This window comes from Equus asinus, chromosome 2, assembly GCF_041296235.1.
Source record: "Equus asinus isolate D_3611 breed Donkey chromosome 2, EquAss-T2T_v2, whole genome shotgun sequence".
NCBI classification, from domain to species: domain Eukaryota; kingdom Metazoa; phylum Chordata; class Mammalia; order Perissodactyla; family Equidae; genus Equus; species Equus asinus.
This window is the reverse complement of record NC_091791.1, coordinates 120387042-120409642: the sequence shown is the minus strand read 5'-3', so window position 1 is coordinate 120409642 and position 22601 is coordinate 120387042. Positions and strand designations below refer to the sequence as shown.

General features: G+C 44.2%; 1 protein-coding gene across 5 annotated transcripts in view; it reads left to right on the top strand.

Annotated features, from left to right (window-relative positions):
- Positions 1–22601, top strand: part of OCA2 (OCA2 melanosomal transmembrane protein) — a 361224-nt gene that overhangs the window by 62322 nt on the left and 276301 nt on the right. For all 5 annotated transcript variants that reach the window (XR_011498067.1, XR_011498069.1, XM_044763429.2 and 2 more), the window contains 5 exons: positions 803–991; positions 3666–3723; positions 5909–5981; positions 19678–19838; positions 21647–21729. Coding sequence is in view for 3 of the 5 variants with exons in the window: in XM_044763429.2 (XP_044619364.1) it covers positions 803–991; positions 3666–3723; positions 5909–5981; positions 19678–19838; positions 21647–21729 (564 nt within the window). In the remaining 2 variants the exon portion in view is untranslated. The remainder of the gene's footprint in view (positions 1–802; positions 992–3665; positions 3724–5908; positions 5982–19677; positions 19839–21646; positions 21730–22601) is intronic.

The following is a 22601-nucleotide window of genomic DNA, read 5'->3' as shown; positions in this document are numbered from 1 at the left end:
AGTGTCCTATTGAGTTAGCTGGGTTTGAGTGGCATCACTTGTTTCTACAGATCATGACTGTTGTTATGTTAATATTGTGATCCCATGAGTATTCCATGCAATACATGCAAATTCTGGGCTCCGGTGCAACCTTACTAGACTCAAGTACATCTGTACTGAGGGAATTGCTCAGTAACTCAGGGACTCAACCAGTAAATGGATGCACCCAAATGTAATTTTGATAAAAGTTTATCATTCACTTTGGTTCATCCTTCTAGACATAGGTCAGATTTCTGGACCCATCTAGTCTGGAATTGATGTTCCCCACTCCTGCTCATGCTCGCTGGATTTTGGGTGGGAAAGCTAGGTAGACCATCTTCCCTACAGCTCCTAGATATAGAAAGATATCTACATAGAGGAAGAAAGGCTTACACCAGTCACTCTCCTTCAGGATGAATATAACAGAACTATGTATTGAGAACCCCAGCATATTCAAAGAGAAGGCAAATACTGAAATGAGCTGGAGCTGATATGAGGCAGAAACAGCTTTATTGGAAAGTTAGAAACTCAGAACAAGCTGATGTTTCTTGAAGGTCTACAATTAATTTTGAAGACTTGAGTGACCCCAGAAGATTTTCCCTGAACCAAGTGTTCTGTGATGTCAGGACTGACCCATTCCCACCAGTTTGACAACACTGCAATGTCTGTGATCTTTTTAAAAACCAGGATTGATTCCACATTTCACATGTCACCACTGAGATAAAATCTTGTTTTGGAGATGCTACTGTTTCCGTGAAAATAACCATAAAGTCTTGCTTTGCAGGTCACGATGCATGCCTGTTTACCATCCAGAGTTTATCATTGCTGAAGAATCATGGGAAAACAGCTCAGCTGAGTGGGAGCCAAGATCCCTGCTGAGCAGAGAGTCAACTGGTTCATCTGGATCCACCTCTCTGGAGAAGGGGGAGCTTCTGGACGGTGCTTTCATCAGGTTCCGTCTTTCAAAACTGAGGTAGGAAGCCTTGGAGGGCCAACACTGGCACAGAGTGATAGTCACTCAGCACATCCCACTTGCCTGGGACCAGGCTAGGGGTCTTGCCCTCACTACCTCCTTCCAAACTGACAGGGTGAAGGTGAGGAAGAAGGGTTTCCACATTTGCCTGGCTGCACTTTTCCTGGAAGGGTATCTACATTTTCTCCAGGCCCTGGAAGACATGATGGTGTTGCTGTGAATCCATGGAGCCCAGGAGGCTCCAAGAAAGCCCAATTGCAAACCTAAATGACTAACAGCCTACACTCCTCCTTCCTGTTTGTGAGGTGGGGGTCTTTATGGCCATGAGGTTTGCAGATGGCATCGATTTGCTTCAGCAGTCCCCGTGGTGTTTGGAAACTGATATCATTAGTAGTTAGTGATGAAGCACTTTATCAGAAGGGTTGGCTCTAGGGCCAGGGCGCATCCTGAAGCTTCTGCACCGTAGTGCCTGGTGGGAGCTGGGAGCCTGAGGCTGCACATGGGTGGTGTGGGGGAAGGCCATGGGCACAGCGTGCATGTGGGAGAACTCATGGCATTGTGCTGGACTTCCCACGCCAGCTGGAACAGGAGCATTCTCGCTCCCTTGCTTTGTCCACTAGGCTTCCACATGTATGTTTATTTGAAGGTTCTGTTGAGAGCAATGTGTGTGAAAGCGGCATTGTCAGGGACAGAATAAGGCCTGGGGACCAGGACCACCATGTCCCCGTTCCAGATCTGCCCCTAGGTAGCTGAGGGACCATCAGAGCCAGGCACCTCGGTGCAACTGTCTCCTTGTCACCTAGTGTCCCTTTGCTCCACAGCCTTCTGTGGGCTTCCACAAAGATGGTCTTTGTGAAAGCCTGTGGATAGATGAGAAGACACTATGCGGCTATAAAATATTAGCATTATTATTTCTCCACATAAGGGGACCGGTCTTTTCTGAAGCTGTTTGAAGGGCTGATTAGAAGTGCATGCCCAAAGTGCACCTGTCTGTCCCCAGAGGCCCTCCATTGGTTGTCCTCTTGATCCTCTGGGCAATCCTAAGAGGTAGATGAAGGAAGGTATCTTGGGGAGGATGAGGATTTTGCCCAAGGTCATGCAGCTTGTCAGCTGAGCTGGGGCCAGCGATGTTACTCCAGATGCCCCACCGGTGCTTGACGGGATGTCTTTTCCCACCATGCCTCCCAGCCATGTGTAGCTTCTTCGCAATGACTGGTTCTCAGTCCCCTTCATAGGTATGTCAGATATTTGGCTGATGAATCTGCTATGAAATTATGTGAACTATGTGAAAGTGTGTGAACAGGGATCTGGCCCCATGGGTCACCGGGATGGTAAGTCCTGACTCTGTTAACGCTCTTCCCCAGCTGGCTGGCTCACAGCTCCAGAGGATGTCAGGTCCCTTAACTGTCTCACACCATGGAAAATAGATTGAAGCACATTTGAGACTTTACCTTCAGTGGTTGTTTTATCTTCTTTGATTCATGGAATAGTTGTGTTGAGCTTGCCACTGAACTAAAAGACTTAGTGTTATTCTTTTTAACATGTCTAGAAAGTACCATGCATGATCATTGAAGAAACTTGTAAAAGTATTTTTGATTGTCAGCTCTGCTGTATATGTCAGTTATGTAGAAAGAAATTTGTATTTAGAATAATTCAATTAACGTTACATGCTTTAAAAAAGTGTCATTTTGATTCCCATTTAAATAGGAGCTACTGAATCATAATTTGGAAGTATGAAATGATTATTTATCAAATTCGTTAAATCTAAGAGAATGCAAAACAAAGTTTTGCAATTTTGAAAGGATGAGAAAGGTTTTGAAAAAGATGTCCCAACGTAGACTTTCTTTCTTCATTCTGCAAACATGTGTCAAGCAGAGGGTATGTACCAGTGCCCTTCCATGTGAAGAGACAGAGCACAGACACCCTGCTGTCTGGTCTCAAGGAGTGGTCAGTGGCCAGCACACCCAGGGTTTGGTAGTGGTTGTGTCATTAGGAGATGAGATATGGTGGACCCCAGGGAGGTGATATGAGCAGAGATAGGGCTGAGGGGTTGCAAAGGAGGGCCAGGCTCGGGTTCACTTAGGGCCTGAGGGCCATGGTTAAGAAGTGTGTAATGGTGACTGGTCCAGGACACCATCAAGAGTCCTCAGAGGGGGCCAAGCATGTGTCCTGATTGTCTATTAAATTATCTCTTAAGGAATTCTTAAAAGACTCTGCAAGTACAACCAGTTGCAGGTATTGCAATTTCTTTCTTCAATTATTTGGTCATCTCTCAGTCAGTGCCTTTATATTTGATGATAAAATCCGTATTCCCACCTTCCAGAAAACTTAGGGGAAAATATTTGATAAATAGGAATCTGAGAGCCAAGATAAGACTTGTTTTCAAGAAACTGGACCCTTCAAAAGGTAATGAAGAACCCCAAATCTTGAACTTTAGCATCTCTGGCAAGAAGCCATGTACAAACACTTGGGGTTAACTTTGTTCCTCTCCGTAACTTCCACCAAGCTGCTTTTCTTGAGGCTGTAGGTTTAAAGGTCAGCACTGTCATCCTTCATACAATGTTCTGGAAAGAATTCCAAGCATGTACTTTGAGATGGAGATTACCCAAGGCTTCATAAAGGTATCTGGTTTGACAAGTCTGGTACAACTTGGGGCCTACCTTTTCTCTTGCAGGCGCTGTGTACAGTGGCTGAAAGTCGCGGGCCTGTTTGCCTTCGTGGTGGTGTGCTCTGTGAGTACCGTGGTCCCCGAGGTCTGCTGTCAGCTTAGCAGAGTCTCCAGATGCCTTGGGCATCTGAAGCATGGTGCTTACATCTTTCTTTGGAGGAGATGCTGAGGCACTGGGTGGGCTGGGGGTGGCAAGGGAGGCCTGTCCTTAGCAATACTCCTCTGCTGTTGTCCCCAGTCACACAACAGAAGCCCTGGAGACCTGGCATTGCTCCGTAGAAGGCAGTTAGCTTGCACCCTGGGCCTTGCTTTCCACCTCAAATAGCTTACCGTATTCACTTTTCAACCATATGCAGTAAACACTCTTTATTTGTGTTGAGACATGTCTGGAAATCATGAGTGGTCCCAGGAATGTCTCAGTGTCTCTTTGAGATGGCATGCTGGGCCTCTGCCCAGCTTGGCTACCCTGTTTGAGAGGGAGTAAAGCTCTGCGTTTGCACCTTCCCCGAAGGCTGCTCCCATTTTACTTGCCCCTATATCCTTAGGAGGGCTGCAAAGCTAGAGCTCTGGAGGTGACCTGAGTGTGCCTTTTGATGTGTTTTGATGTAGCCCTAGCCAGGATCACATTGCAGGCACTCAAAATATATTTGTCAAATGAATGAGTGTGAGGTCCCCTGTGTCTGGCTGTGTGTATGTGTGTGCATATGGATATGAGGTCCCCTGTGTCTAGCTCTGTGTGTGTGTGTGTATGGTGTATGTGGGTGTGAGGTCCCCTGTGTCTGGCTGTGTGTCTGTATGTGTGCATATGGATGTGAGGTCCCCTGAGTCTAGCTGTGTGTGTGTGTATGGTGTATGTGGGTGTGAGGTCTCCTGTGCCTGGCTATGTGTCTCCATGTGTGCATGCAGGTGTGAGATCCCTTGTACTTGGCTGCATGTGTCTGTATGTGTGCAGACAGGAGTAAGGTCCCCTGTGCCCAGCTGTGTGTTTGTGTGTGTGCATGCCTGTATGGGATATGTGGGTCATTTGTGCTCTGTGGCCATTTTGAGGTCATCTGTGGTTGGGGAATTATTTCTGGTTGTGTATCAATTTTTAGCATTGGCATATGGATAGTTTGTGTGTGCCATTGTTAGGGGACCCCAGTAGATCATTGGTACATGCTGCTGTGACAGAGTGTGAGATTGTGAGCAAGGATAGGGTGTGTGAGTGGTATTTTCATGACTGTGCTGTGTGGACTCCAGGGAGTGTGTGCCTGTGGCTCTTCTATGCAAGCAGCCTGTGGTGATGGCTGTGCTGGGCACCCTGCGTGACTGGAAGCTATGAGCACGACCATGTACAGCTGCAAATACTTGGCTTCATTATCTGCATCAGTGGGCATGGGGATTGGGGCTTTATGTATGCGCAGGATTGTGTGTGAGAAGAGTCTCCCCTTCTCAATGTGGCATATAGAGAGCAATGTGGTATCTGGTGGTTGAGTAAGGGTGGTGCATGAAGTAAATACTGGCTAAGCTGAACTGAGTAAGGTAACTTTTTAATAATCCACAACTGAGGGGAGCAGTGGCCTCCAGAGAGAAAGGAAATCTATGCATGAAACAGAAAACAATTACATTGAATTCTGAAAACTTGAAGATTTTACTTTTTTGGCTACCAATTTGCCTCTCTACTTCCTGTTCACACACTTGTGTGGTTCTGAAGGTCTTGCTGCTTAGCAAGGCCTGGTGGATGATGCACTAGGATTTCAAAGGAGGAGGTCAGCATGGGCCAGGTCTCCCCTGGTCCTCTGAGAGCTGACCTGAGCTCTATGTGGTGATTTGTGGATACGTCCAAAATAGAATTTGAGGAATTTGTTTTGAACTTCTATAATCTGTCATCTTATTTTCACTTTAATTTACTTTCTGATGGTGTATAAAGTATTCTGCAAATTCTACAAACATGTGCTCCCACCATCATGTTGGTTGTATTCCCTACTCTCTAGTATGGGAAAACCACGTTTACCCACCTCTGATGATTTAATTTTTTGACCAGCTATTTAATCCTTAAAATTGGCCAATATTAATAATCAAGGTCCATTGTAGTGGAAAATAGTATAATGAATTAGAATTTTCTTTTACTATCTCAGAAAAGGTATTTATAGTAAGCTGGTGAATTTTGGATACATCAATCAGCACCATTATCATACCTCTATGTTCAGCTGTTATCAAATTTTTAAAATCCTATTGCTCTCATCATTAAATATTTCTGCTTATTACAGATTTTGTTTAGCCTGTATCCAGATCAAGGAAAGTTCTGGCAGTTGTTGGCTGTGTCACCGCTGGAAAGCTACTGTATCCATACCATACACTGAGAGGGACAGTTGTCCATGGTTGAGATTTACAAAGTGAAGAGACACCCAAGAACTATTCTAGCTGTTGCTGAAGGTTGCGGCATAGGCGATCACTGTTCCTCCCTGTGCATATTGGTTCCTCCAGGACATTTGATGAAAGATGAGGCCTTGGAACAGAAGGGGACAGGAGTGCAAGTGAGACTGAGATGGGTGGTTGGTGGTGATGTTCCCAAAGAAGGGTGATGACAGCCGAGTGGCACGTTCAACTTAGGGCCTGCCTTTTCTATGGCTCTTAAGATACTCTGTTCTGTCCCCCCAACCTCCCCACCTCCCTCTTGCATTTCAGCTTGGGTGGATTCTACTGGCCTACCTTTAAGTTCATTGGTTCTTTCATTGGCTGTACCATCTGAGTCTGATCATTGCTTGGTTTCTTCATACCGTGTTTTCTCTTGCCTTTTTCTAGGCCTCATAATTTGTCCTTAAAAGCCAGATGTGTTGTAAAGGATAGTAGATACTGAGTGTTAGTCAGCTCAGGCTGCCATAACAAAATACCACAGTCTGGGGGGCTTAAACAACAGAGATTTATTTCTCACAGTCTGGAGGCTGGACATCCAAGGTCAAGGTGCCAGCTGATTTGGTTTTTGATGAAGGCTCTCTTTCTGGCTTACAGATGGCTGCCTTCCTGCTATGTCCTCACAGGCCCTTTCCTCAGTGTGTATGTGTGTGGGTATGGAGAGAGAAGGAAGGCTGTCTGGTATCTCTTCTTATAAGGACACCAATCCTATCAGATCAGGGCCCCATCCTATGACCTAATTTAACTTCAGTTACTTCCTTAGAGGCCCTGTCTCCAAATACAGCCACACTGGGGGGCAGGGCTTCAACATAGGAACTTGGAGGGCCATGAACATTCAGTCCATAGCTCTGAGGTAAGCAGCATTTAAGCTTGGAGATGAGCACATCTTAACTTCCGTGGGCATTAGTTGAGGGTTTGTGTAAATCTAGTCACAAGTTGCAGTTTGTGGTTGCTATGGTAACCTCTGGTGCCCCAGACCCTTGGAATTGCTCAGTCTCTCTCCAGCTGTCTGCCAGGCCCTGCACTGTTCCTCAGGGGTAGAGCTACTTTCCCCTCTTACCTGCCCCCAGCTGCTGGGGTTACATTGTGCCCTCAGGCTACCAGATTTGATGTGCTCCCCTAGTGAATTAATGTGTTTTCTGGAGTCTCCCCATCTTCCCTGTGAGTACCTGCTGGGGTTCCTGGAGGAAAAGCCTGTAAGAAGATGTGAACACCCCTATTCTATGGCCCCCAGGGTCTCCCACTCTCATGCCAGTCCACACTTGACCTTGAACAATTTAAAAATTTTCTGGTTTAATCTTACCTGCTTCTGTGTGTGGTGGTAGCATCACCCCAGGGAAGCAAATGCTTGGCCCCTTTCCTCCTCACAGTCACCTATCTCACTCTAGATTTCAGGTTGAGTGTTTGTGGTGCAACCTCATTCTTGATGGAATAAGTCATTAACTTACATTTGCCCAGCCTTTTCTGGTTATAAGAGTGATTGTAGAGAGTATTTCCAGCTCCCTACATATCCCAGCTGGAACTGGAAGTCCAGAGCCTCCTTAGAATGGACATTTAGATTAGAACATTCGAGCATGAAAACTCTTAAAGCTCCCACTCTTGCTCAGAGCAGTAGTGTCAGTGATGGATCCTGGGAAAGGAGGCATCCCAGAAATGGAGCTGGGGAAGTGGGGGGAGGTGGAGGAAAAGAGGAGGAGGAGGAGAGGAGTGGAAGAGGAGAGGGATGGAACAGGACCAGGGGGTGGAGGATGAAGGGAAAGAGAGGAAGAGCAGGAGGGGGATGAGAAGGGAAGGGGAGGAGGAGAAAGGATAGGAGGAAGAAGCTCTGGCCAGTTCAAATATTTCTGATAATATTTTTCAAAAAGAAATTAAATCATCCAGAGAACTAAGTGAAAGTATTTTTTTCATTAGTGTCTTTAGTTGATAATCTGGGTGAACTGAAATTTTAGGAAATTGGGTAGTTTTCCTTGCAGTCACTGGTAGTCTTTTCATATTTTGTTTTCTTGGGTCCTTCTGGGGAGATCCCCACTCCCTGCATCTTCCCAGAACACCCTCTCCCTCAGCTGAGCCACTGACCACATACAGGGTACCAGCAGCATTCCAGAAAGACCTGGCACTGAAGGCCTTCAGGTAAGGAGCCTGTGAGGCAGCCCTAGTGGGTGGTGCATGGGGCACCCTGCCACTAAATGAATGAGAGTGCTCATCCATGCCTGCTCTCAGGATAGAGTAGCTCTGGTGTCCAACTGAGAGCCTACTCAGATCTTTATGGTTGCTTTACCACTTTAAAATTGTGTCTGAGCTTTAGTCAAAGAAGTGTCTCTCTGTGAGAGAATTGAAGAGCTCTGTGATTTTGATAAACTTTGTTTCTCATTCTCATGCCTTACCTCTATATCACATCTATAGGTTGAAAAAACTAAGATGTCCTCCTGCTTTCCCCAGATCCCCCTGGGGCCTTCTCAAAGCAAGTGTCAGCATGGAGGCCTGGCCTCATGATGTCCCTAGGAGAAGGATGCTGCTCTCCTTTCGTGTGACTTCACTGCAGGTGGTCATACCCTGCTTCCAAGGCTAACCTGAGAACATGGAGGGTGAGGCTGGATTCTGTCTAGAACCAGTCTCCAGTGAGACCCAGACAGGGAGCGGGAAATATTTGGGAGAAGCTGGGTGATTGTACTATGACAACTCCCGCATGAACCTTATCAATCAATAGAAATCCTAAGTTAGCATAAGTCAGGATACTAAGACTGGATAATAAATAAAAGTCCTCTATTCATCCCACCAAGAACTGTACCACATCATTTTCATTCAAAAGCATTTTGAAAAATGTTTTTCCAGGGCAGCCCAAGTGTGCCAGGCCCTGCCCAGGACTTGAATGGGCCCAGGCCCACACCAGTAACTGGCAAGCGAGTGGGTTTTTCTTCGCAGCGAGTGTGACTGGGGAGGTCTCTCTCCTGTTTTCTGAGTAGCCTGTGTATTTGGATGAAGAGAGAAAAAGAGAAGTGGAAGAGATGGAGAGAGCTGTGTGAGATAATAGGAGTGCTACAGAGTGGTTCTTACATGTCTGTGGTGTGGATCATGTTACAGAAAAACTTATTCAAGAGAGAGAGAGAGATCGAGCTTGACCCAATACAACAATGATAGTGGGAATTTATAGCCAAGAAGCACAGTTGGGGGCAGTGGATGGAAAATTACTAAGAGGAAACATCAGGGGGCAGGGGATCCTGGCTAAATTGACCACACAGGATTCTTGCTCATGGCAGGCCAGGGTGATCAGACACCAACTGGGGATGGTGGGGGATGAGGAATCTGATCAGATATTGAGAGTGATCAGATATGGAAAATGGGAAATTGTAGCTAAACTGACTTAGCAGAATTCTTGCTAAAATTGGACAATGCAGAGATGAACACAGAAGCCACAAAGTCAGGGCCTAGTTGAGAAGAGAGTTCAGAAGAGCTTGACCAAAATTTGGTCAAAGAAAGACTCTTTGTCAGTCCCTCCTCTTGTTCAAGTAAAGAAGAGACGTTTTTCTTTCCTCTGAACAGTATAAGCCCATTTCTCCTTAGTCACCCCTTTTGTTCATTAAGGGCCAGGTGAACTATCTGTTGGGACTTGGTAATGGAGGATATTTACTGGATGGTGTGAGCAGTCAGGCATTTAATGAGGGGGATTCTTATGGAAAAAAAAAAAGACTAATGTTTGGAAACCCAGTTTCTGAGTCCAGAGGGCAGCCAGTCAAGATAATTTCTAGATATTGAGTATAAAGCATCTTTAGATGGAATAAGTGAGGATGGCAGTGGCAATCCAAGGAATTTTCTGGTTTGTAGTTTGGATGTCTCTGATGATGGCATAGATATCAGTGTCATAGTCATGGTTATCTCTTGGAGCAGAGCATGGAAGCATCCAGCTTCAGCTCAGAGAAGTTCTTTAGATAGTCCCAATAAGGATCTGGGTAGTCAGGTTTTAGTTCTTCATGGCACCAAGTAAGGAGGGTGGGAGAAAAACTGGAAATGTTGGTTTGGAGAGTTGTAGCCAGATGTTGGAGGAAACTAGAAGAATTGAGAACCCACTATAGCACGCTACAGTTTTCCACTGACATAAATTTCTCTCTACAGTCACCCTCCTTTTTGATCAAAAAAACCAAAGTAAGGTCATTCTTAGTTACAAAATAAGTGTAGTCTCATTAAGTTTGGCCTGATTATTTACATAAATGCAGCAAGAATTCATCGCATTGGCTTTTTTGAGTTTGCTTTGTTGGAACTTTTCATAAGAAATCTCGTATTAGACTTTTAAAAGCATCTTGATGCTAGCAATCCATGACAGGAACTCACCACTAGGTTTCACCTTCAGTATCTGTGGATTTGGGTGAATTCTTCTCTTTTCAAGGTCTCCAAGATGGCCTGTGATTCCTGGGCCTGCCATGAAGTGACCTTCCTTACTCACCTGTAATGCTGGCAATCTTGTAAGCCAGGTACTAAGTTGACTTTTCCAAGAAGGCTTTGTAAGCGTTAACTCCATAAGTCAACAATAGCTCTTTAAATCAGATTCTGTGCACGTAGTTCTCAAGTATGACATTCTGCTCAAAGTCTTGGTAGTATAAACAATTTTTCCTGTATCCTTTTGTAAGGAGAAACAGATTTTTATTGAACTTACAGAAATAATTATATTGCCATAAAAGTAAGAACACTCAATCAGAGTCTCCACATTCTGGAGGGATCAGGTAGAGAAAAAGATGGTTTAATATTTGTTTGCAAACATTTCAGGAAGGCATCAGAGTAAAACAAAAGCTGTCTGTGGGTGACAAAACAAAATAAAGCAAACAACAACTTAAAATGGCCATATTTAAAGATATGATGGGAGTTCATTTGACAAGAAAATTTGGTTATTTCTGTGACATACAATATTTTAACAAAATAACCAGATTTATGACTGATAACATTATCTCAGACATTTCATGGACAGTGAAGGTTTTGACACATTTCTGTGAATTTCATACAATTTCTGAAATACTTATATTAATATTTACACATACAAGTATAACCTAGGGAAGGTTAAGTATCCCTTCTTATTTGACAATGCCTTTTTATACAATTCAGTATACCAAATAAACCAAATTATTTTTAACATTTTTCTTAGAAGGTAAAATAAATCATTTGAGATTTGCCAGGAGTCCTCTGAAAAATCTCAAGGTCAGTTCAAGAACAAGAATCTTTAATTTAGGATTTGATTTGGGGAAGTCAAAAACTTCAAAAGATTTAAACACTTGATAAATAGGATCACAGATCACCATGAAAAAATACTTAGGTTCTCTTAAATAATCAAGAACATGATAAATGTTGACATAAAGCACAGGAAATTATTCTGATAAAACATGAGACTTTGGCTTCCTAGGTAGATTATTTAAAAGGTAAAGAAAAACCTTTTACAGTCTCTTATTAAGAACAGACCAATAATCCAAGAAAATTTTGTTGTTTTAACAGAGAGAAAATCTAATTCTAGTTTTGCATCAGTGCACTTTTGATATTAAGGCTTGTTTTTAAAAAAATTACAGGTAAATCCATTTGAATTTTAGCCAGCTTGACTACATGAAATGAGATCTCTTTTCCTCAAATATTTTAGTTTTCTAATATCCATTCAGGTTGTTTTTTCCCCTACATCTTCCTCTTTCTCATTCTGGAATAACTAGTCATTCTACCTTAGAATAAATTTGTTTCTTTTCTTCTGAACAAAAACACATCCTTCATATCTCATATCTTTCCTGCAAAGTTGTTTCTCTTCGCCTTTATTATTTCTGGTAGTTTTAATTAAATAATTATAATTTTAAACATTCACAATCTCTTTTGTTTTTACAGAGAAAACTAAGACATAGACAACTGTGAATTGTCTGTCATATACCTGTATTCTGTGGCAGACTAGCAAATTTTATGAATATACCATGTCACATTTATAGGTATATGTTGTTTTTTCAGAGTATAATTTTTCATGTTGGCAAAAAGAAGATGTTTATTAACAGACCCAAATATATTTTGTCTCTCTATACTGTATAAAATCAGAAGTCAAAAGTATGTAAAGTTAAACTTATGCTTAGCAACGAATGTTTCAGTAGTTTATTTTTATTGCTGTTAGCAACCCTGTGTACAGCAAAGTAGAACCCTACCCATCTTTTTGTGCCATCCTCTTACCTTCTGCTGCTGTATCAGACAGTGCTCTGCTGCTATTCAAAGAGTTTTCATGGCCAATTTTCGGAAGTGTGTATTTGTGTCCTTCTTCCTAGTCTGTCTTGGTCTGGAAACTCCACTGAAACCTGTCCACCATGCGTGACCCTGCTGGTATTTGAAATACCAGCAGCATAGTTTTCAGCATCACAGCAACATGCAGCCACCACAGTATGATAATCAACACCTTGGTGGTGTGTTTCCCTGACTGGGAAATGAACTCAGGCCGCAGCAAGGAGAGTGTTGAATCTTAACCACTAGACCACCAGGGCTGGCTAAAATTGATCTTACTTAGAAATTTAAGAAAACTCTTATTACTTGACTTAACTTATCATAACTCTAAGGTTGCGAGTTACCCAGAAATTTTGGGAACTAATTTTAGGCAGACATACTATAACACCAAACAAAGCTAGCCATCATTTCAAGTTATTTTCCTAAGTATTTCTAACCTTATTTGACGAGTAAACGTAGGTAGAATAAAAGTGTATGCTCTTGTTATACTTAATGCTGATAATTCAGAAGACATAACTGTTATTGTTAAACCAACAATATTAAACTAATCTTATTTACCAAAGATTACCCAAGTCATGTGAACTTGAAAAGGACTTGGGTTAGTTATATTTCTGGGAGTTTTAGGAATATTTAATTTATACAAGCATTCATTTATCTCTAAACCAATTTGACTAGAACTCCTTTAAGAGATTTTATAAATTCTCTTCGAGATAAATTCATCTGGAGGTAGAAAAATATCACATACACATGTCAAACATACATAGATATGTACATATACATAAACGTACAGACAGAAGTAAACAGAGATCTTATAGATTTCATTCTAAAATTTTAGCTGTGAGTCAGTAATACAAAACTTAACTGGTTTATGTAAAATAGTTAGCTGTCATCTTTCCTTCATTTTATGTTTTTGCCCAAATTGTTTTCCTGGCAAATGTACAAGTTAATGAGATCTGTTCAATAGGAGGGCTAATGCTTTTTGTTTTAACCAATGTTTGTGGAGAAGATTTTTAAGATTTTCTTTTGCCCTGATATGTTATCTTACGGAGGTTGTGGACTACATTTTAGGCTGAGGATCTATCTACTGGCTATCTAGTTGTCTCCAAAGCTATCTAAGTGGGTAAAATGTTCAGTCTATTTCTAGAGCTCTACTTCTAGAGTCTATTTCTATGAGCTCTTTTCATTTTCAGCTTCAGGTAGTTACTTTTGGAAGGTCCCTGAGTCCCTTTAAAGCCCCCAATGGGGGCAGAGAGCCTAAAGTTCAAATGACTTTAAAGAATTGAGGGGCTGAAGTGGGAAGGGAAAAGTCTGGCAGGGTAGACAGAGGGATGGAAGAGGTAGGGATTCGAAGGAGGATATATCAAAGGATTCAAGGGAACTGGAGAGAAAATGGAAGATGGTAAGAAGAGGAAGAAGAAGCAGAGATGATGGGAAAGGAGAGGTTTTAGAAGAGCCAGTTTTGTGAGATCTTAAGTTTTCTAAAGAGGCCATTGAATTCCAAATTCAGCAGGGGTTCAAGAAGAGGGGTTTCAGTTGACTGAGAAGTTCCCACAGGAGAAGCAGGTAACAGAGGCCTTAAAAAGAGCCGGGGGGGGGGGGGGGGGGGCTGGCCCCGTGGCCAAGTGGTTGGGTTCGCGCGCTCAGCTGTAGGCGGCCCAGTGTTTCGTCGGTTCGAATCCTGGGCACGGACATGGCACTGCTCGTCGGGCCACGCTGAGGCAGTGTCCCACATGCCACAACTAGAAGAACCCACAACGAAGAATACACAACTATGTCCCAGGGGGCTTTGGGGAGAAAAAGGAAAAAAAAAAAAAAATCTTTAAAAACAAAAAAAAGAGCCAGGGGGGCTGGCCTGGTGGTGTAGTGGTTAAGTCTGCATGCTCTGCTTTGGCAGGTTTGGATCCTGGGCACAGACCTACACACCACTCATCAAGACATGCTGTAGTGAGACCCCACATACAAAATAGAGGAAGATTGGCAACAGATGTTAGCTCAGGGCCAATCTTCCTCACCAAAAAATAAAAAAATAAAAAGAGCTAGGGAAAAAAATCTTCCAGCCCAGGAGTCAAGAAGTGGATCCTAACTCTAAACAAAGAGCCTGGAGGAAAGACTTAGAGCCCAGCAGATACCTTTCAAACAAAGAAACCTGGGCCTCTTACCTAGCTTCTAGAATATACTCAGAATCTTAAGAATCAAAATCTGTCCTTACCAACTTCAGTGGATTGTCATCTGGAGCAGTGATTCAGGAATCAGACTCACTAAAGGATCCTGAATCAGTCAGGAGTGAAGATGAGGCTTCAAGTGTGTGTACTTGTGGTCCTGAGTGAGTTGTTTGGGAGTTCAATGATGAATCTGATCCTGTCTGAGTCTCAGGCACCATAAATGTTAAAGAAAAAAAAAATTCAGTGACACTTGTTAAAGATGGTAAGGCAGACTTTAGTTAGGACCATAGCTATAGATGAAGAAACCACTGCAATGGGGTCTTGTAGTTGAGGGAGAGAGCTTGAGCTTGACTCTGAATTTAGCAATGAAAAGTAGGAATTTATAACCAAAGAGCCTGGTGAGGGGCAGTGGATGGAAAATTACTAAGAGGAAACATCAGGGGTCTGGGGAACTTCACAGGATTCTTGCCAAAGGCAGGCCAGGGTGATCAGACATTACCTGGGGGATGAGGGGGATAAGGAGTTTGGTTAGATATTGAGGGTGATCAGATATCAAGGGTGGAAGATTCTGGCTAAACTCACTTAGCAAGATTCTTGCTAAAATTGGACAATGCTGAGATGAAGACAGAAGCCCCAAAGTGAGGGCCTAATAAAGAAGAGTTCAGAGGAGGCTGACCAAAGTCTGATCAAAGAGACACTCTGTGTCACTCATTAACTCCCACAAGGGCTTATTTGAGTTTCCCATGGCTCCTCAGAAAATGCGTAATGTTCTTACTGGATTTCCCAGGGACTTCTGGAAGCTCACAGACCCTTTCCCAAGATCCCAGGCTGAAAACTCTCTATGGGGGTTTGTGAAAGGAGAGATGAGATGTCAATGGTCTCTCCTCTATGCCCTCAGATAGCCAGCTGCCGCTGCAGTCTATGAAAGGTGGCAGGAGTCGGTGTGTTTGGGGTGAATCTGTGCACCAGAGCTATAGCCTTTGAAGGTAATTCTCATCACAAGGCCATTATATGCAGGTGTGAGGTAGGATGTGATTCAGGCTTTGTTGTAAAATGCCAGTAGCGATGTTCTCATGGTTGTCCTCGTGAATGAAGAGCCCCTGCATCCTTCCTCCCTCATTCTGGCTGGATCCCTGGATGGGCCTGGCCAGGTGAGAGGCCTGGATGGCAGCACTTGCGGTGTGTTTTGGTAGGAACTGCTTTTTGGAGAAAGTCCAACTCTCCTTTATCTGGAGAATAACAAAGCTATTCCCCCCCCCCGTGAACTTTTGTGTCTCCTTTGTAACAGTCGAGCTTTGTCACCTCAGTAATTGCAGGTAAAGCATGGAAACAGGAAGTGGCTGTGATTGCAGGCACTTGAGGTGCTTTGTTCCTGAATTGTTGTCTGTGCTTGTTACAGGGGAGACCTGCCCAAGGTCATTAGGCAGATGAATAATGGTCAGTAAGCCAGGTTATATATAAGCAGGTTACTTAGGCTTGCTCACTGGCTTTCCTCCTATCCTTCCTTCCCTCCCTCCTTTCCTTCCTTTCTTGACATATGGTCCATTTTCCATCACACCCTGCATAGTAGCCCTGGCTTCTCAGGGTAGGTCAAGGAAACATTAGACACATTAAAGGATTTTGTCCCTTCCTGTTCTTCTTCACTTTCGTGTTAAGCTCCCTAGACTACCTTAGAACTATGTTGTCCAATATAGTAGCCACTGGCCACCTGTGGCTCTTTAAATTTAAATTTATATTAATGATGTGAATAACATTCAAGCGTCACTTCTTCCTTCAGATCAGCCACATTTCAGGTGCTCAATAGCCACATGTGGTTAGTGGCTACCATATCAGATAGTGCAGAAATAAAACATTTGTATCACCACAGAGAATTCTATTGGCCAGAGTCACTCTAGAGATTAAGGGCAATTATTCACGCATTTGGTCCCAAATGCTGGAGAAAATAACATTGGCATGAGACAGATGTATTTTTCATAAATTGATCAATCCTTAATCTTTCATACTTTATCAAATAACATTGCTCCTGTTTTTATCATGAGGATGAGTCCAAAGGGGCCCCATTTCTTTTTTACCTCCATTCAATTAAAGAAAGAGTGTGTCAAAGAAAAATTGTGCCAGCCAGAGTTAAACAGTCAAGGAAGACTTTTCTCAAGACTATTGCAATAGGGCAGAGATCGAACTCAGTTCTGAACATAACAGAGGCAGTGGGGGATCTACAGCCAGTGGGCAGAGTGAGGGAGAGGATGGAAAATTACTAAGAGGAACTTGTTTGGGTATCAATAGTAGGGAGATTCTGGATGAACTGGGCTCATCAGGCCAAGGATGAGGCCTAGTCAAGAAGAGGGTTTAGAGGACCTTGACTAGACTTTGGTCGAGGAGAGACATTTGATAGGCTCTGCTGCAAACTGAAGGGTAAGCCCAAGAGGACTCTACAGAATAGGTAGAAATGAAGGCCTGCCCAGAGGCTCTCTCAGACTAGTTCCATGCCTGGCAGCAGCATGTGTCACCTGCTGTTCAGAAGTGCTCTGCTCACTTGTCTTTCTCCCCACCAGGCCTGGGCCTCCAGGACAGCCACCTGACTTGGAACAACCAGAGCCAGTAGGAGGTCATGCTCACTGGAGGAATAATAGGGAGACAATTAGCGAGGAACTCAATGGAGGGAGGTCTAGGGGCTTACAGAGTGGGAGGAGGGTTAAGGGGGTGTGTCAGGTTAGGTCTTGAAAGATGGCTTAAATTTGGGTGATGGGAAAGGCAGGAGGACGTGGTTGATGCAGTCAGGGGAAGGCGGTGGTTTCTGTCTCCTCTTCTCCATGCCCCATCTGGCAGGGACTCTGATCTAGGTTCGGAGGACGTCAAGGATGATGCTATGAACAAATATTTATCAGTTAAACAAATATTTGTTGGGGACATCTAATGTGACAAGAAGGACATTGGTCTCCAGAGGAGGAGAGAAATGAATAAGATAGGATTCTTTCTCTTGAGGAGCTAGACCAGTTGCGGAGAAAAATCTAAAACAAACCCCAGTATGGTGTGAATAAATGCTTTAACAGAGTATGCCCTGTCTATGGAGGAATGTGGGAAAGAGCAAGAGGGTCCTGGAGTCGTGGATGCAAGGAAGAGTTTAAAGAGAGGGGAGCTTGAGCAAGATCTTAAAAGATAGGAGGGATGGAGGGATTCTCCAGATTGGGGGAGGCATTTGAGGCAAAGGCAGGGGACTGTGTATCAGGAGCAGGGCAGACAGTCCAACATGGCTGGGAAGCAAGGATCAAAGCTGCCTGCAGGGGTGGGCCTCCACCAGAGGCTCCTGTTTGCTGGGATCTGGAAGTCACTGCTGACACCAGAACATCCTGCTGGGTTTTGAATCCTAAGCACATGGTGAACATCTGGAAAGACAGGAAAGGAAGGCTGGAAGTACATGGGGTCATGTGACTCTTGGATTTTTGCATGTCTCTATTTGGATGGTTAATCGTAAGGTGCTTTAATTATTCCCTAGTCATCTCCCTGCTAGGGCATGAGACTCCTGAGGACAAAGTCTTTGTTTTATTCATTTTGCTCTTGGTACGCAATAGATGATCCAAAAACATTCATTAAATATTAGAGGGAGAAGCTACTGCTCTTCCAATATTAGCCTCCAGATGGTGCTGTTCCATTTCCTGGGTTTCTGCAAGGCAGCTAGAATCCATTTTGTGCTGAAATAATTTCTCCCTGCTCCATATCCTGTGTCTGCCCTGGGGAAGGACCAGGACAGGAATAATTTTGGTGTGGCAGAAGCGGCAGTGTCTCTTTGAGCTTTTCTTAGTACATCCTGCCTTATGTGTGACTTTTATTTTCCATTTGTCCTTTTTGGAACCCCAGTAGCAGCATAGGTGTGTGGAGACCAACCAAGTGCTGGGGACAGCTGCCCATTCTGGGGTCTCATACGGCCAACAGTGCTGATAAAACACTTTCTTTACTAGGATGTTTTTGTACATTTTTTAAAAACCAGTACAGTCAAATGTCACTTAACAGGGACACATTTGGAGAAATACATTAGGCAGTTTCATCATGTGAACATCATAGAGCATATTTACACACACCTGGATGGTATAGCTTACTACACACCTAGGCTACATGGTGCTAATCTTATGGGACCACTATCGAATATGCAGTTTGTCATTACCGAAATGCCATTATGTGGTGCATGACTACATTTTGATGGAGGAACTAGACAATGAAAAAGGATTAACCATTCACTGGCATTCCCCAACACTCAATGCAAATCCTGTAGACACTCTGGCAGCAGTGAAGTTCTGCCTTCTGCCTAAGTTTGCTTAATAAACCACCTGTTTCTTTTAGGGTTTTAAGGAAAAGTAAAGGAACTGGCTACTGCATCCTCCCACAACCAGTGAGCTGCTGCCAAGACTTTTGAGACCTCACATAAAGCATACACCATTTTGAGATTCATTTTTCCACCTACAGAAGTTGTCTCTTCTGGGTCAAAATGACTGGGCTAGCCACTGTGTAGACTCCATGTCGTGTCCCCCAGAACCTTGCTGCAGAGGTGGGAGTTGGCCTGGAGCAGAGAGAAGGGCCGTGTAGCACAGGCTCCTACACTTGTACAGCACCCAAATGTGGGATGTGGGAGGTGAGGGGCTAGGCTGCAGGGGGGATAAGCACTGTGAGTATCATGTTTTGAGGGAGGGAGCCTCCTTTCCTGATAACTCTCCCTGGTCAAGAGCCGTTCACATCTTTGAGGGGATTTCGCTCCTCTCACCACAGTGGACAGCACTGATTTAGCGAGGTTCAGAATTCTCATTTTCAGTGCTCTTTGTTATTTCTCACCTTATAAGTAGAGGCTGAGCCCTTAGGATTTGGGCATGGAAGTGGATAGGTCTGTCTGTTCATTTGTGCAGCAATCCTGTCTGCCACTCATCTATGGGTCCAGGAGCTTGGGTAGGAGTTTCATGCTGGCTGCAAAAAGAGGAAGCAGAGATGATAGTAGGACAGGGAGACACCACTTAGACATTAAACCAGAGGATGCAAAATGAACACAGTTAAACAATGTAGAACCAATTGCACACGTCAGGAGTGAGGGGCTGAAGAGGTAAGGAGGGTCAGTCAAGGGCAGCAGCGCAGTTGGAGAAAACAGCCTGGACATGCATTTCTTTGTGCACCTTCCAAGGAGAGTGTTCACTTGGCAGGTGGGGGGAGGACCTAGGCCTCTCCTCCTTGTTTTGTGGTTCAACTTGATGCTCCCCCAGCTGTGAACCTCAGCAGCCATGTGGACTCCACGCTGCTCCAGGTGGACCTGGCAGGGGCCCTGGTGGCTGGCAGCTCAAGTCGTCCTGGGAGAGAAGAGCACGTCGTGGTGGAAGTGACTCAGGTGGACGCTCCAGGCTCCAGATGGCGGCGGCCACAGCAGGTTACACTTATAAGTTATTTAAACAGAATTGTAAAAGCTCATTTCATCTCTTTATAAATTGAATTTCCTTTGAATGGGTTTGATGGGAGAACATAAGGCAATGACACCGAGATTAGGCAAGTCTTTGTCTTTGAGGTTCTCATTCCCCTTTTCTCTGAGTCAATTTATAAAACTTTGGCCATTTCAGTAAAATCAGGCTTGCAAGTTTTTTATTCAGAATGATTTTACTGGGCAATTTAGGGAAACATTATGCATTTGGTTTTTTTGTTAAAGTACAGTTGGACCTGGGCCTTACCTCATGGAACAGAAGACACGCCAACACCACTGTTCCCTTGGGTTTGTGGACACTTGACTCAGACTGGGCTTGGTGTCCCTGAGCTTCAGCTTCCATAGTGATAGGTTCTGTGCTCAGCATCTGGAAGACAAAGACTTCAGTTCCTGTCCTGCAAAGACAGGGAGAGCCATTAGTGGTGTTGTCACCATGGCAGAGCCCGGACAAGGCCTGGCGCCTCTCTGTGCACCCTGACCCATCCTCCAATTCCTAGCCTCGGTGACACCCCTGGGTTATGATGCTGACTGCTGTATGAAATCATATCCCTAGTTCATAGGCTTTCCCTGTTATAACCAATAGAAGAAAACCCTGCTGGTGGACAAGGCTGTGTCATCCAAAATGGAGCATCTGATGGGTTACCGCACTCCTCACATTTTCCTGCTGTGCAGAGCAGGCTCCACAGAACAAAGGTCTTACTTATGAACAAGGCTGCAGTTTTACGGGCAGTGGCCAGTGCAGCACTGATGTTCTAAACCGGTCTCCCTGGCCGTGGTCTTAGGATGTAAACTCGGCTTTTGCACATGCAAGTGCACAGCCTGCTGCTGAGGGCTCCTCCGTAAAAATGGGGTGGGCACACCTCTGTCTGCTTTGTCTATGAGCCTTGCGTGGAGGAGGGCGTGACCTTTCGCAGCCTGCTGGCGTAGCTGCCTGCCCAAGGGCTGGTATGGAGCTTCCCTGCTCTGCAGCCCACATGTAAATCCAGCTCCAGAAACACAAAGAACACAAGAGATCTTTACTAAAGGATTTTTTTCTAATATGCTTTTTCCAAACACCAAAGTGTTTTAAGAGAACTTATGTTCTCTCATTCATGCTTTGATCAATTTCAGAGTTCCTATTTTCAGTTTCCTTTATGATCTGTGGGCAACAAGATTCTTGTCCTCCCATAAAGTTCCCTGGCCTCTCAGTCAGGCCACCCACCTCTGCCCTGGTCAGCCCTCCCTCTGCTCATAACTGGTCCCCTCAACTCGTTTCTCCTCTACCCTGCTCTCAACAAGAACATGCCGGGGTGGATTTGCCTGCAGCAGAGGAAACTCTGTCCTCAGGTCATCCCTCCTGTGGGCCCCTGTGACATGGGTGTGGAGTTTCCTGCCTCCGCTTTGGAGCAGGAAGCAGTTCTAAGCAAGCATTTCTCCTTAGTTGCCTCAGAGGCCTCAAAGACTCCAAGTCTCTAGTACCGTGCAATGATTTCCTTGTGTCATAATAAATCTGTGTTTACTTCTAGACCTTCATACACAAATTCTGTATTCATACTTCCGTATTCTTCTTTCTTAAGCAAAGCCTCCAAGTTGTGGAAATTTCCTGCTCTATACCACCTGGGCATGCTCTAGTGTCAGGGATCTGGGAGCCACGTAAGAGGCCTTGCTATTCCTCTTTCTCCTTTTCTTACTCCAAACCAGCACCTACACTGAATAGTGCCAGATCTCAGCTTACTTTCAGGCTAAAAGCCTTACCATGATTTTACCTTTGACTTTTACAGGTCACTCATAATTGGACAATATTTTTAAACCCAAGAAGAAATGAGCGCTCGGTGGTGAGCAAGACCTTTGAGGTACTAAGCAGGTGAGTCTTAGGTGAGGAGGTCTTGGGGGAGGGTGCTCTGGGACATGTTCACCTAAAGAAGTTTGATCTGGGACTCTGATTTTTGGCATAAATAGCTGGATCAGTTATGTGGCTTGGATGAGTCGCTCTTCCTGTGTAGGCAATGAACACGAAGGATGTGCGAGGGCATCTTAACCACACGTGTCAGGAGATAAGAGGGTTGATTGCAGAGTCCATTTGGCAGCAAATGATATTTTGTAGATGATGCTTTAATTTCATTAATATTGTGAAGCTATACAATGGGTGTTCTAGGAAATTTTAGGATCTTGTCTTTTTCTTCTAATTAATGCAACTCCATATTAAGTCTGCATTCTTGGTTATTGTGTGAGTTTGCTAGGCCTCCCATAACAAATACCACAGACTGAGTGACTTAAACAATAGAAATTTATTTCCTTAAGGTGTCAGCAGGGTTTGTCTCTTCTGAGGATTCTCTCTTTGGCATGTAGATGGCCATCTTCTTGCGGTGTTTTCACATTCCCTCTGTATGTGTCTGTATCCCAATCTCCTCTTCTTATAAGGACACCAGTCAGATTGGAATATAACAGCCTCATTTTAAATTAATCACCTCTGTAGAGACTCTGTCTCCAAACGGTCACAGTCTGAAGTACTGAGTGTTAGGATGCCAATGTATGAATTTTGGGGAGACACAATTCAGGTCAGAACAGTTACTGACTGAACATTCAGGAAAGTGCTGTAGTGTCAGCAGGCCACATACTGTTGATTACTTGCATGCTTCTTGGTGGTTTTTCCCTGCTATCAGTGACAACCTGTCTACGTGTTCTCAGGGTGCACATGGTCATTTTCTGAATTTCTCACATGTGAGAAAAGTTGGC